Source organism: Notamacropus eugenii, chromosome 1 (genome assembly GCF_028372415.1).
Source record: "Notamacropus eugenii isolate mMacEug1 chromosome 1, mMacEug1.pri_v2, whole genome shotgun sequence".
Lineage (NCBI taxonomy): Eukaryota > Metazoa > Chordata > Mammalia > Diprotodontia > Macropodidae > Notamacropus > Notamacropus eugenii.
In genome coordinates, this window is record NC_092872.1 from 53,495,507 (window position 1) to 53,510,263 (window position 14,757).

At 42.8% G+C, this 14,757-nt stretch overlaps 1 protein-coding gene and 1 long non-coding RNA gene across 6 annotated transcripts in view; one reads left to right on the forward strand and one right to left on the reverse strand.

Annotated features, from left to right (window-relative positions):
* LOC140499655 (uncharacterized) overlaps positions 1-5,510 on the reverse strand; it is a 44,298-nt gene extending 38,788 nt beyond the window's left edge. Inside the window, exons 1-2 of the long non-coding RNA XR_011965504.1 lie at positions 5,291-5,510; positions 1,504-1,606 (exon numbers count right to left, since the gene is read on the reverse strand). This is a non-coding gene — a long non-coding RNA (uncharacterized lncRNA). The remainder of the gene's footprint in view (positions 1-1,503; positions 1,607-5,290) is intronic.
* An 88-nt stretch (positions 5,511-5,598) lies between these two features.
* The window catches only part of CIAO3 (cytosolic iron-sulfur assembly component 3), a 28,697-nt gene continuing 19,538 nt past the window's right edge, over positions 5,599-14,757 (forward strand). For 2 of the 5 annotated variants that reach the window (XM_072601249.1, XM_072601258.1), the window contains exons 1-2: positions 5,599-5,691; positions 8,405-8,500. In XM_072601249.1, the coding sequence (XP_072457350.1) occupies positions 5,626-5,691; positions 8,405-8,500 (162 nt within the window). In that variant the 5' untranslated portion in view covers positions 5,599-5,625. Of the gene's footprint in view, positions 5,692-7,227; positions 7,696-8,404; positions 8,501-8,584; positions 14,594-14,757 lie in introns of those variants that run through there. The other 3 variants (XM_072601265.1, XM_072601283.1, XM_072601273.1) reach the window with 3 other exon arrangements.

Consider the following 14,757-nt stretch of genomic DNA (forward strand, 5'->3'; position numbering starts at 1 on the left):
TTGCTTTTACCATGTTCTTGCCAAGCCAACTGAACCTTCCTTGATCCACCTCCCCAAGTTCTGAATAGTAATGGTGCCCAACAAAAGGATCAGAGGGGAATCTACAGCTTATCTTACTTTGGTCCAATAAATTACTTAGCCCTTAAAAAGGTAAGATTTTTTCTCTGAATGGGGTCAGTAAGCAGGAGGTTTCCCTAAAGCTCAGAACAGAGATGAGAGATTTTTTTTACTCATTTTACTCATTTTTTAGCATACTTCTAGACCTACACAGAACCCCACTGCTAGCCACTTTGCTCCAGGAGCCTAGGAGAACTCACACAACGGGTGAAGCAGTCTAAGTATTTGACTTGCTGTCAAGTGCCCTCGGGTGAGCAGCAAGGATTCTGCAGCTGCTGGCAAAGTCCATGAATATGCAACGAACACCTACTGACGTTATCACTGGGCTAGTAGTCTAAGGGTAGTGCCACCTGGTAGCTGGGGGCAGGGGGAGCCTACATTCCCTAGCTAGTTAGTCAGTCGATTGACTGCCCGCTTCCCTGTAGGTTACAGAAACCAAGAAACTTAATCAGAGGTGAATGGTGGTTCTATAGCACCACCACTGCATACCCAACTGGCACTTGCAACCCCTATAGTATACAAGTCTACTTCCCTTTATGCCATTTTAAATGGCTCCATCACTTAAGTTTACATTTATTTTTTATATTTAATTTTTTATTTTAGACTCAAACACCAGAACACAAATACAGAAAAGAAAAAAGAACCCAAAACATATCGTAAACTTAAATATTAGAACTTAAATGCAAAGTTAAAAAAAAAGTATGTCATGTACATAGCAGAGCATAAGAGAGGATTCAAATTATATAACAATATATTTTCATTTCAAGAAAGCCTGTATGATAAATAATACTTGTGTTGAAAACTGTCCATCTTTTCTTTGCTTCCTTGTGAGTTCTTTTATCCTCTGCTGTGCACTTTTTTACCTTGTTCTTTTTTCCCTCCTCCTACTCCCAGAAGGTTACAATAAAGTCTAGATATGTTTCTTTACAGCTATAGACATATACATACACATGTACATATATACATACATATACAGACATTAAGTTTAAATTTAAATACCATTAGCTTGTGGGTTCTTTGGGCACAAGGACTGTCTTTTGCCTCTTTTTGTCCCTAGGGTTTAGCACTGTGCCTAGCACACAGTAGGCACTTAAGAAATGTGTATAGACTGCCATAACAGTTCCGCTATTTTTTGAATACATCACTTTTTGAAGTGGCTGCTTTCCTTAAAAGCAGCTATAAAATTACTTCCGCACATCCTTAATCCCACACAACATTGGAGAACATATTTATCGAACTATACAGAGTCCATAAAATCAAATCATCAGGCAAAACACATCCATCACATCTATCTGTAAATAGTATAAAAGGTGACTAGGAGGGCCATGTGATTTAGTCTTCTTTCACTTTACAATTTACAAAGCACTTTTCCCACAAAAATCTTACCATATTCTTCTCCCTTGCCCACTGGTGTGAAAGGGGTGAGGATGAACCATGACCATACAGGGAGGACCAGGTCATTTATTACCAGACAACAAACAGCCAGGGCCTGCAAAGAGGAGTGGGCAGAAACAGGAGACATAGTTGAGATCTAGAAATATGCATCAGCATGCAAAAGCATCAGAATCCAAAGGCTAAAACAGGCAAGCAAAGTCTAAGGAGCAGACAAGAGTCCAAGGTACCGGATCTCCAGAAGGATTTATGCCCCCAAAACAGCTTAGTTCCCAAGTTGCTTGCTTGGCCCCAAATCCATAATGCCATCAATCTGAATCCCACCGAGATTTCCCCTCCTGTCTCCATGCCTTTGATGGTTCCCTGTCCTCTTGGAATCCCTAGCTCCCCTCAAGGCTCATCTCAAACACTATCTAGGCCTTTTTGATTCCCCCCCAAATTTCTTTGTATTTATTTTGTGCATATCATATAGTTTCTGTGCTCACACTAAATGTAAGTCCTTTGAGAGCTGCAACTGCCTTGTTTTTGTATCCCTGTTGCCTGGCACATAATATACAATTAATAGATGCTTCTTGAATTGGGTTATAAGAGTCAGCTGTGGATAGATCCCTGACACCCCCTGGTGTTTCCCATGTTGGAAACTCCTAAGTTTGTCCACGTTTCACCATGAGGTAAGTAACGTAGATTTCGTTATCTTCACTTTACAGAAGAAACTTATACTCAGAGAGATTAATAACTTAGTCACAGTCACACAGCAAGTAAACGACAGGGACATGAACTGAACTCAGATCCTCATTGTACTATGTTGTAGAGCTGGTCACCCTGCTGAGCAGCATAATAAAAGAGCCTGAGATTTAGAACGAATCAGAAACAGTTCAGAACTGGTAGGCCCATTATTTCTCACATTTACTTGATTGTGTGACCTTTTTAAAGTTCTCTTGAGACTTAATTTCCTCAGCATTTTAAAATGGGGAAACGGAGACTTGTAGATTAAATCTTAGAATGCAAAAATTATTGAATCCTCTCTCCCCCTTGAAGACTAAATCCTAGAATTCAGGAATTAATGACTCCCCTCTCCCCCTTTGTACACTAAATCCTAGAATACAGAAATTAGTGACTCCCCTCTCCCCACCCTTGTACACAAAATCCTAGAATATAAGAATTAATGACTCCTCTCTCTGTCCTTTTACACTAAATACTAGAACATAAGAATTAATGACCTCTCCCTTCCTATCTCTTTGAAGCTAGAAGGAGTTAGTTAAGAAGAGTCATGATACCCCACAATAACTTTATGATATAGGAAGTACAGGTTAAATTAAATTAAATTGCCTTTACTCTTTTTGCCAACTGACTTAAGGTTACTTTTGGCATCTGCAGGAAAATAATAAAAGGGAAATTAATCATACTACCTTCAACATGTAAAGAACATTGCCCTCAAAATGAACAATGTTGGCTAGTAGGTATATTGCCACACTACAAACTGCGTGGAAATATCAATGATGATTCTCCACCATTTATTTTAGAAGCATAAAAGATCCCAGATCAGTTAGTGGGAGACAGCAATTCCCAAAAGTCTCAGGAGGGACTGAAACACCAAAGTTGGAGTGGTGGCATTCCAGATGTGATGTCAGCACTGCAAAGAGCTAAGAGGAGATGGCGTCAGGTGAAGAGTCAGCACCTGGAAAGTTAGATGGAGGAAGAGCAGTCCAGTGCTAAAGATGACTCACTGACTTTTCTTTTATACAGCAAAAGGCCCACCTCTGATAAAAGGTCGGTTAGGGACTCCAGAGCAGTGATTGGCAAGATGGGATGACAAGGAAAGCACACAGAAATCTCTTATCTATAGTCCCAGGAACTGTAGTGCAACAAAACAAAAATAAAATTCCTGCTTGGACTACAAAAATGACTTCCAAGCTGAAGTGCAATCATTGTAATTCTGGAAATAGCAAGACATCTTCCCAGAAGTTTACAGAATAAGGTAAAATGATGAGCCAGCAGATTGCATAATCAAACAGAACATGCTTCAATAAGAACTGAACTCCTGAGTTATTTTCTCTCTAATCTGGCCATGGCCAAGTGGGATGACTTTAAGGCATCTTATTTTGGGGAAGCTTTTATCTTAAGGAGTTACAGCTCTCTTGATACCTTTTTTTGGTAAATAACGTCAGTTCATTCCCTAGAGCAACCGTTGCAAAGTCCTAAATAATTTGATGCATTTTCATATACATTATGAAAAAAATGTACATTTCATATACATTATGAAAAAAGGATATAGAACTTCGGACTAGACAATATGCACTATATATATATGTGTGTATATATATATATATATATATATAGTGGCAGTCATAGTTTAGTTGATGCCAGCACAATGACTTATAAATACTCAACCTGTGAACAACCAATTTGTCACCAGTCAAGGACCTTCCTTCAATTCTCCTACAGGTGTGTCCTTCCAGAGCTAATGATTCCCCCTCTAATTTGAATTACATAATGAACAGCTCCTCATTTTAAAGTCTATTAAATTTTGCTATGCAGCTCATTAAGCCTTGATTGCCTGAAAAGATACCATCTGACATCATACACAGAACATCACCCACTGAAACCCATTTCCAGGATCTGTTGAGAATGTTTGCTGGAAAGGACCTGGATCACAGAGCCTTCTGGTGTTGGGTCCAGGGCTGGTCCTGCAGGATCCAGGGGTGATCCTGCAGCTGTCCCTCCGACCCCCAGGTCTTGGGATGAGTTTTTCTTTTGCTCTGCCCTGAGAAGAGACTTCCAGTGCTGAATTCTGATCTCACAACCTCTGCCTCTCCATTAGCAAGAATCATATCCCATCTATAATGTAAAGTGGATGGAAAGATTTCTTCTAAAGCAGAAATCTGACCACGGATGGAACTCACCTACAATAGAGTGGCCCCCCTATTACTTCTAGGATCCAATAAACTGACAAAATTTGACAAATAAAAACTCTGTTGGGCTCTTACAGTTCTCATACAACAGGGTTCCATCCCTTCTTCCCATTATGTCCCTTCACATACAGTAAAGTCTTGCTACTGCTCCTACCTCCCTACCCTTCTCCCCCTTCATGGGCCTTCTCTTCTCCTCTGTCTCTCTCTCTCTCTCTCTCTCTCTCTCTCTCTCTCTCTCTCTCTCTCTCTCTCTCTCTCCCTCCCTCCCTCGCTCTCCCTCCCTCCCTCCCTCCCTCTCTCTCTTCAAGGCTCATCTCAAGCACAGCCTTTGACACCAGGATTTCTTCACCCATTTGTGTCCTGGACCCCTCTCGAAGTCCAGTGAAGTCCAGTCTGAGGACTGCTTCTCAGAATAACGTTCTTAAATGCCTAAAGTGGCAGGCTTGGGATTACAAAGAACACTAATTATGTTTCAATAGTTACCAGGATATTTACAGAACAAGCCTGAGGGCTCCAGGCTAGGAAGCCCCAGATACTGGCTCCTACCCTCACCCCCCAATAGCCTTGGGGTCCAGTTGGGTCTGACTCTTAGGGTCCCCCAGGGGTTTTCTTGGCAAAGGAGCTGCAGTGGTTCCTTCTCCAGCTCACTTTACAGCTGGGGACACGGAGGCAAGCAGGGTGGCAGGACTTGGCCAGGGTCTGGGGCCAGATTTAACTACACCAGATGCCCCCGCCCTGGGGCAGTGCGCCATCCACGTGCACGGCCTGCGCTGCCCGGCCTGGAAGCCTCTCACTTGGGGATTTCTATACCCAGGGCCCGTCACAGAGGACGCGCTTAATAAAGGCCCGCTGGCGGTCTCATGTCTGACCTCTCTCCGGCTCTCCCGGGCTGAGAGAGTGCTCAATAATAAACGAGGAGAGCGAGACACCCGCGGGGCGCAACAAAAGCCCACGATCACCGCCCCGCCGCCCGCTGCTAGGAAAGGACGGAGGAGAAGGTGGGGGGAGGGGCCAAGGGCGGGGTATCAGAGGCGCAGGCATTGCGCAGGCGCACGACCTCTAGAGAAGGAGGGGAGGGAGCGGGGGAGGAGATCGCGCGTGCGTGAGGAGCTCTTGACGGCAGTGTGGCGGAAATGAACCTTCCGGCAAGCTCTTTGACGACAGTCCAGTCTGAGCCAGAGCGCCACCCAGCAGTGTGGCCGTCATGGCGTCGCCCTTCAGCGGGGCCCTGCAGCTAACGGACCTGGACGACTTCATCGGGCCGTCTCAGGTGGGCCAGGAGCTCCCGGGGGGAGGAAGCTGGCAGGAGGGAAGCCTGGTAGCCGATGGTGGGGAGGGTCGGCGCGAAGAGAACGGGGGCGCCGGAGATGGGGCAGAAGGGCTGTTAGTGACGTCATGGGGCCCGGGCATTTTCCCACACGCCTCTTCGGCCCGGGGGCGGGGCTTGTCTGCCTAACCTCCTAGAACTGCACCGCTGCGGCCTCTCCTCGGCGTTCCGCCCATTTCACTGATGCGGAAAACCGGGTTCTAACAGTAGAAAAGACTTACCCCCTCGTCTCCGCGAACCCGCCCTGGCACCCAGCTCCCCCGACTCCCTAAGCCAGGGCTCCTGCCCCACCGAGGGGTTTAGCCTGGTCACTAGTTAGGGTTTCCCGTGCTGGCTGTGCCGCTTCCCACGTGACTTAGGGCGACTCAGTTCCCAGGCCGGGGCCTCAGTTTCCCGCTCCGTACGAGGCCGAGCGGCCTCGGGCTGGGCCGCCTCCCTCCGCCGCGGAGGTTACGCGGCCTTCTCCGGAAGGAGCCTGGGAGGAGCGGCCGAGGCCTCGGGGCCTGGAGCCTTGCTGCGGGCGGGCCCGCTGGCGGTGACTCAGCGGTCGGCCGGGCTCGGGGCCGGGCGGTGGAGGCACCTGGAGCATTAACTGTGCGGCCCTATCGGGAACGCGGGGCCCGCTCCGCTCACAGCGCCACCCCGAGGACGGGCGTGGAAGTTAGAAATGTGAACTAGTATTACGGTGACTGGGTCCGAACCCTGCCAGGATCCCAGCCCAGGGCCGGTGCCAGATTCTGGGCTTTTTCTTTTTAAAAGTCTTTTATCGCTCCCTTTCCTTTTTACGCTACTGCCATTTCTAAATCCATCCTTCGATATCCCCTCCCCATTGAACCATCCTTTGTATTTTGTTTAAAAGAGAAATAAAAGCCATTAAGCAAAGCCCATTCAGACATTAACGGTGTCAGACTGTGTGCCCCTCACCTCTGCAGGGAGGGGAGGGAAGTGCATCTTTTCCAGTCCAAACTTGGTCGTTATAATTACACAACATTTAGTTTTTATTTTTTTTGTACTTTCCATTGTCGTGGTCACTGTATAAATACGTGTGTGCTGCGTGTGGTTTCCCATGCTTCTGTGAATATTCCATATTCACCTTTTATGAGTCAGTAATATTGTCATGCATAGAGCACGCTTCGTTTAGCCGGACCCGGTGATTCGGCTGGGTTTTGTTTCCAGTTCTTGTCGTCACGGAAAGTGTTTTCTGTATAGATTTTTGGTGTGTGTGTGCATACGTAGAAAGATACATAGATAGATACATAGATACATACATAGATAGATAGATACATAGATAGATAGATACATAGATAGAGAGTGCATTTAGGGTTAGGGATAGATAGATACATAGATACATGGATAGAGACAGATAGATAGATAGATAGATAGATATACATATATATATATATATATATATATATATATATATATATATATATATGAATGACCTCTTGGTCTATCTTTAACCTCCTTGGTTAAACCCCCCTCCCTGCCTCTTTGTGCTCTCCTTCGTCCCAGAGGGGTTTTATCCGAGAGAAATAACCGGATGCCTGGAAGGAATTCTTTCATCTTAGCTAAGAAGGATTTCTGACACTGTTCCCGTAGCCCTGGGGAGTCTAGGAAGAAGAAACCGAAAAAGAGAAATTCTTCCAGGGTGTGGGGGGTAGTGTGAGGGAGTGGGATGGCCCCAGATCTTCAAATTCTAAACATTTCTCCCAGACCTCCCTCTCAGTAGCAAATGCAGCATTTTGTCATCCTGAATTTAGTGACCACACCTCCTGTTTGCTGCTGTTCAAAAGGAAAGTCGAGATCTTTAGAGGGGCTGGCATAGAGACTTGCTGGGCCGACATTGGCTAGCTCAGAGTGAACCTTTCATGGGCTTCTTTTATGATCAACTAAATAACCTTGGGTTTCTGCACAATGTTAGAAAACTGTTCTCTGTGTGAAAACAAGGTAAGCAACTCTTATCTTGTGCTGAGGATTTCTGCTGGCAGAAAACCAGCCTGGGCAATTAACTCATTTTTGCTATTTCAGGATTGATTGGGAAGAGGAGGGAAAAGGCTGGAGAGGAGAGATACAAAATGAAAAAGTCAGGGCGAGTATTTGATAATGTCTGTGCTTGTCGGTGCATTTTAAGATAATCAGTAAAGCTATGTGAGACCTCTTCAGTTCTGCAGGAGCCTGTATCAGACAGTAGTCGTTGCAGCATAATGAAAAGAACTCTGGTTTTGAGTTCTGGTCCTGACGTACACTGGCTATATGACTGATCTTGGGAAAATGACTTTTATTTGTAAAATGAAAATATGATATTTGCACTGCCTTCCTCATAAGGCTGCTGTGGGGAAAGTGCTTTTAAATCATACAGCACTGTGTAATTAGAAGCTGTTGTTGTGTTCACATGTATTCTCAGTGAATAATAAACTATTAGACTGGGGATTAGGAGAATGTGGATCCCTGTACTAGTTCTGCCATTCACTTGCTGTGTTACCTTGGGTGAGTCCCTTCTTCTCACTGAACCTCAAGTTTCCTCTTCAGGGAACTAACAGGGTTGATTCAGATGATTCGTAGGGTCTTTTTCAGTTCTACATACATACAAATCTCTGATATTGTGATTTTTCTCACTTTTATACCATTTGAGTTTTTGTATGTTTTTCTGGTCTAGGATTGCATAAAGCCTATGAAAGTTGAAAAGAAACTCGGAAAAGGCACAGCCAAGATTCAGATTGAAGATGATGGGACTTATTTCCAAGTTAATCAAGTAAGAATTGGGGAAATTTTCTCACCATTCCTCACCACAAAAATTGCAACTAACATCTTGAGATCCACTTTTCTTTTCTTCCAGTTTGCTTTCGCACTCTGAATGCTGGTTTCACACAAGTAATTTATGTTTGATATCAATCCTTGGATTTTACAGAACACTTCTCTTATAATCAAGAGAGGATGGAAGAGTCCATTCAGATTGAACAATGAATGTGATTTGTTCAGCAAATGATATCTATTTTAAAAAGATATGGCCAGTGACTGGTCTGTTTTCTCTTCTAATTTTTTTAGTGAGATTTTCAGACTCAGACTACTTATTCTAAGTGAACATCTGTTGCATAATTAGCTGAGGATATAATCAAAATCAAACTCTTTATATTAAAATCAAGCTACTTCACTGAAGTCTTACCTGGTTATAATTTGGATTGGAATTATATAACTCAAGTAGATCTACAATAATCTCCTGTTTGGCAGGAATGGAAAGTGTGTCTGAGGATGAAACTTGAATGTAATTTAGTGGAGAAGGGCAGTGACTTGGAAATGAGGAGTCCTGTTCTAGTCTGTTTTGCTGTTGGGTGTGACTGTATGACCACCTGAGTCATTTGGCTTTTCAATAATTTAAGAGCCCATATTGACAGAGGGATGTGTGCCAAGTATGGGAATGGGAAGCCCTTATCAGGCTGATCATACCCACGAGCTATGGTAGGCATATTCCCATTTGCTGAGAAATAACTCCTCGTCTACCCATCTCTCTCCATACTCCGTATCTATCTCAGCCCAATCCTTCCACCATCCAGATTACCCTTTACCCTCCGATTCAGTTGGGACTTCTGGATTCTCTACTCAGTTGCTGGCAAACTTCCCTTTGTCCTAAATCTTTCCATTTCACATTCTTTCCACCTTCTTGCACTAACAGAAACATGGCTCTTTACAAAAGACACTGGATTGTATTGACCAGCTGATCTCTGACCACTCTTCCAATACCAGCTGCTCCTCCTCTCATGCGCTGAGCAGGAAGAGGAAGCACACTTTTTCCATTTCTGGACTCACTTTTTGCCATCATCACTTAACTTCTCTCCCTTTGAGGTTCATTCCATTCAGGATAATGCTGGTAAATATTTAATTAAGGGCAAGAAATAGATGCATGACCTATTTTTAAGTTTATTACTATCATTATTATTATTGCTAACATTTTCTTCATCACTTTAAGTCTAGACAAACAACAAAGCAATAAGTCAAGCTCTTTGTGGCATCTGAAGTGTAACTGCTCACACTGAAATTTTAACAGTCAGTTCCAAGCTAGCTCCTGCACACCCCTGACTATCCAGCTTTATTACCTAGGTCAGAGATTGATTGCAGTCGTCTACTTACCTTACTCTTTTGATAAGGAGTTCAGTACTTGGCTCACAGTTTTCATTTTTATCACAGCCTCTGCTCTCATACTTTGTTGTATGGGTTGTCTAAAACCCTGATTTCCTGGTTGTTCTACTGCCTAATCTGGGAGCCCTGATCACAGCTGATTCTGGATTACAGTTACTTGTGTAGAAGAGAGGAGCAAGTAAAGTGCTCTTTACCAGATGTGGGAAATTATGGAAGACCTCACATGGTGTTTTTGTACCTTCCTACTAGGACAATAATATAACTAAACTTAATTAAGCTGTATCGTTTCCCCCAACACAAGACCACAATTAATAAAAATACTCTTGAACTGTGGAGGATGGCCTAGTCAGTGGCAGAACTGAAACTAAGATGTAGGTCTCGTGACTCCCAAGCCAAAAGGTCTTTCTGCTAACTTTCTACTAACCCACAGTATCATAGGTGTGGGGGTGCCAGAACTGGGCTATAAAGGCTAAAGAGAATTCAGCACAATTATGGGTAGGGGTGAGAGTAAGGGAGTTGCCTAAAGCAGGGGAGTAGAACAGGGTATTCCAGAGCTAAGGAGAAACAATAAGCAAATTCATGAAGAAGGTTAGGGCATATAAGGGGGGTGGCAAGTAGTCCAGCTCACCTAGAAGATAAAGTACCTAGAAGGGAATAGCAGAAGACAAGGCTAGAAAAGTCCATTGGAATTATGCTCACCAAACTCTGCATATCCCTTGACTCAGTACCACAACTAGTCTTGGACCCTGAAAGATCAAAAAAACAGTAAAGGACCCATATTTACAAAATATTTCTAGCAGTTCTTTTTGTGTTGGTGAAGAGTTAAACACTGAGGGAATGCCTGTCAGTTGGGGAATGACTGAGCGAAGCTTTGGTGTATGAGAGGGATGGAATGCTGTTGTGTTATAAGAAATGTTGGAGGAGACAACTTCAGAAAGACCTGAGAAGATAAACGATGCAAAGTGAAAAGAGCAAAAGCAGGAGGACCTTTCGTGTGGTAACAGAAATATTGTAAAGATCAACACATTGACCCACCAGCACAATTCCAAAGGATTACACCTCCAGATAGAAAGCTGATGGACTCAGAGTGCAGAATAAAGCACGTTTTCTTCCATTTCTTTTTCTTTTTTTGAACATGGCTAATGCAGGATTTTGTTTTGCATGACTATACATATTTGTGAGTTGTGTTTTTCTTGCCTTCTTCGTTGGAGGGAGAGGGAAGAGGAAAGAAAAGATTTGGAACTGAAAATAAAATAAAATTGAATTTTAAATCAATAAATTCTAATTAAAGTGGAAAAGAAGAAAAAGGGTTGTGCCACATTATGGAGGGCCTTACGTGCCATGCTAAAGAAATTAAACTTTATTTGGTAGGTGGTACAATGCCAGTGAAGAATTTTGAACAGCTTCCTTCTTCTTAAGGAAGATAAATCTAGCAGTGGTGGGATTGGTGAATTTGGAGGGAATGTAGTTATGAAGAACTTGTATTAGGGTGGTGGCATTTCATGATAAAAACAATTCATTGAGAACCCCTACTCAAACTCTAAACAATATTATTAGTTCATTATGATTTTATAAGGGGTAATGATTATTAGTATTTATTTTAATGTATTCATCTAGTAATACATGTCAGTTAATCACCTGATAATAAGTAAAACAATAAGCAGTGTATTAATCCACACTTTATATAAGTTACATGGGAATATAGATTCTAATAGAAGGGCCCTCAAACTTTAAAATAATGTTCATTACTGGTTTACCAGCTGTGGAACACACTTGCGCAACCAGAAGAATGCTGACAAAGCTATCTCAATCCTGTTTTGCTCAAATTCTGTGACCAAAGTAATAAGTGTGGGTGGTGGCATGGTATAGTAAGCCCCCCCGACTTTAACCCCACCCCATATATTCTTGGAATAAATGTATAGCTTGTACCATCTCCTCCTGCCTAACCTAAGGAGTCCATCCATCTTATGACCACCTAGTCAGTGGAGATACTCCTTACTTCAACCAACTGCTAACCCTGCTAACAAACCATTTTTGCTTTATTTTAACCTACGTGTCATATGTCAACCAATGGGATTCTGTATTTTACCATTCCTCTTTTGAATATTTGGGTATCAAACTCTATAAAGGTCCTGGAAGAAAGGAACATTTCAGATCATGAGGAAGATCTGAGGTCTATTTATGGATCATGGACCCTTTAATAAAGTGCCATTGGCTTAGAGCTCTGCCTCAGTTTCTTTTATTGTAGGTTGAACAGTTTTAATCCTCACATTATAATAGAGAGGAGGGAGTAAGTGTGAGAGTTATTTCTGGGATGATAGGGGATGAAAGAGAAAGGAAAAAGAGTCAAAAGTACCAGGTTTTCAACCACAAGAGACTAGTGGTACCACTGATTAATATAACAAAGTCAGAAGAATGAGCAGGTTTGGATGAAATAATGAGCGCAGTTTTGACCATTTTGAGGTGAAGTGCCAGTGGGATGTCCGTCTTGGTAAAGGTAATACTCCAGGTAATTGGAGATGTTGGTCTGGAACTCTTTGAGACAGGGTCAGGTTTCAGATAAAGATTTGGGAGCCACCTACACAGATGAGATTTTTGAAACAAGGGGAGTAAATAAGATTGACAAGTGTAGAAAAGAGAAGCGCTGAGGATGCAGATCCTTAGGGAATATTCACCTGAAGGAGTCAGGAAGACAAGGGACAAGCAGAGAAGACCAAGGGGGCAGAGGAAGGCATTGTGGGCATAGAGAGGAATGGCAAAGGGTAGGACAGTTCATTGTTATCTGTGTGCTCTGTGCCTGGAGCATAGAGTGCATGGTAGAGAACAATAAGATAAGGCTGGAAGGTGGGGAATGTTGTAGAGAGCCTTGAACACCAGACTGAAAAATTTGAACCTTAATTGGGAAGCCATAAAACACCACTAAAGATTTTTGTGCAGAGGAATGACCTGGTTAGATCTCTGTGTAAGAAGCATTGTTCTTGGCTTCCTTGACTTCCGTGATGCTGCTCTCTCTTGCTTCTGCCTGTCTAAGCATTCCTTCCCTGTCTAATTTGCTAGATCATCATCCTTCTGCCAGCTTAGTGTAGGCATCTCCCAAACCTCTAGCATAGCCCCACTTTTCTTTCTCCATGCCCTTCTCCTCGGTGATGTCTTCAGCTCCCTTAAGTTACATTAGAATGTAAGCTTCTTGAGGTCAGGGACCTTTGTATTCTCAGTGCTTGGCACATGGTAAGTGCTTTTTGAATCAACTGAATGGGTTCACATAATCAGCTTTATACAGTTCCTTGCCTTCCTTCAAAGTTCAGCTCAACTTACTACAAGAGTCCTATCTCACGCCCCCCAGTTGTCAGTGTCCTTCCCCAAATTCCTTTGTGTATATTTTGCGTGTAATTCCTACATATGAGTTGTTTCTGTTAAGAAAAGAATTTAGAAGGAATGTTGGTTTTAAAATCCCAGTATGCTTGGGAATGTATTGACAGTAGAACAGGGGTCACAAAAGACCATGAGATAACAGGGTAAATGGAAGAACTGGGTTGGAATGTGACTAGAGAAGAGAAGTGATTTTTTTAGTAGCAGTTCTCAAATATTTTGGTACAGTACTCCTTTACAATCAAAAAAATGGAGGACCCCAAAGAACTTTGTTGATGTGTGTTATATCTATTGATATTTACCACATTTGAAATTCCAGCATCTTTATTATTATGAAAATAGTTACGACAAAGGTCTTGGGGACTCCCCGGGGTCCTCAGACCACAGTTTAAGAACCTGAAATAGAGGATTCAGAAGGAACTCAAATTGTGCTTGCACCTTAGGTGATGAGGATAGACCACCAGGACAGCTAGGACTTGACTTGCTTGACAAGCTCACTTGACGAAATTTGAGCAGAAGATTTGTGCATTAAATATAGCCAGCCTCCCCAAGGCTTCCCTTCCAAATGGTCCATGGCTCCTAATTGAAGGCTCTCCAAACAAGTGTTTGTTATACATGTGATTATATGGTTTATATGGTGGAATATAAGGACCTTTTAGTTGTGTATAGTAAAGGCCCCAGTGGTGAATGAGAAATGTTTTAAATTTCCCTCTCTGTCCCCCAGAGTAAACACTGTAACATCATGTTAAATTCTGGGAAAGTAGCAAAAATGGTAGAAACAACTCTACAGATCCACCTGGTCCCCACCCACAGAGCTCCTGTATTTCTAAAGATGGGGATAAAGACCTGTTATTTTTCATCTAGCAAAACATAAGACAATCTTTACCAAAAGTGGGGCTTGGGAGTCCAGAACTGGACATTGGACTAATGTATTTATTTATGAAGAAGTATTTATGTTTCTCTTCAGTAACATTTAAAGAGAAAAGTCTGAATTCCTAATTTCCAGATAGCTAGAAGGGCAGCTATTGTGAAAACTCAGCTCTGCTACAATATTGACCCATAAAGGACCTAGATGTCCTTGTCAGTCAGATCTGTGGCCTTGAGTCAGTAAAGCCTTTCCCAGAGATGCTGTACCGTTTACAAAGCCAGGCTCACCAGAAGTTCCTGTGTTATTCAGAGAAGCCAGATGGTGCAATGGGGAGACTTTGAATCAAAATCCCAGCAAGTCAGTTGTTACCTCTGAGCCTCAATTTCCTCATTGTAAAAATAAGCATAATAATCCTGCCTCACCTGATGATTGCAAGAAAAGTGCTTTATGGATATCACCAAGAACTCCGGAAAGGTAACTTGCTTTTCTGTCTCTTCTGTTCTTAGTCTCTTTCTCCCTTGAGCCCTTCTCCCTCTCCCTCTTCAAATTTCTGGATTACAAAAGGCAAAGTAATTATAATACCAATTATAGTACTGGACTGGGACTCAGAGCTCAGTTGGAACCTAAAGGGGCCTCTA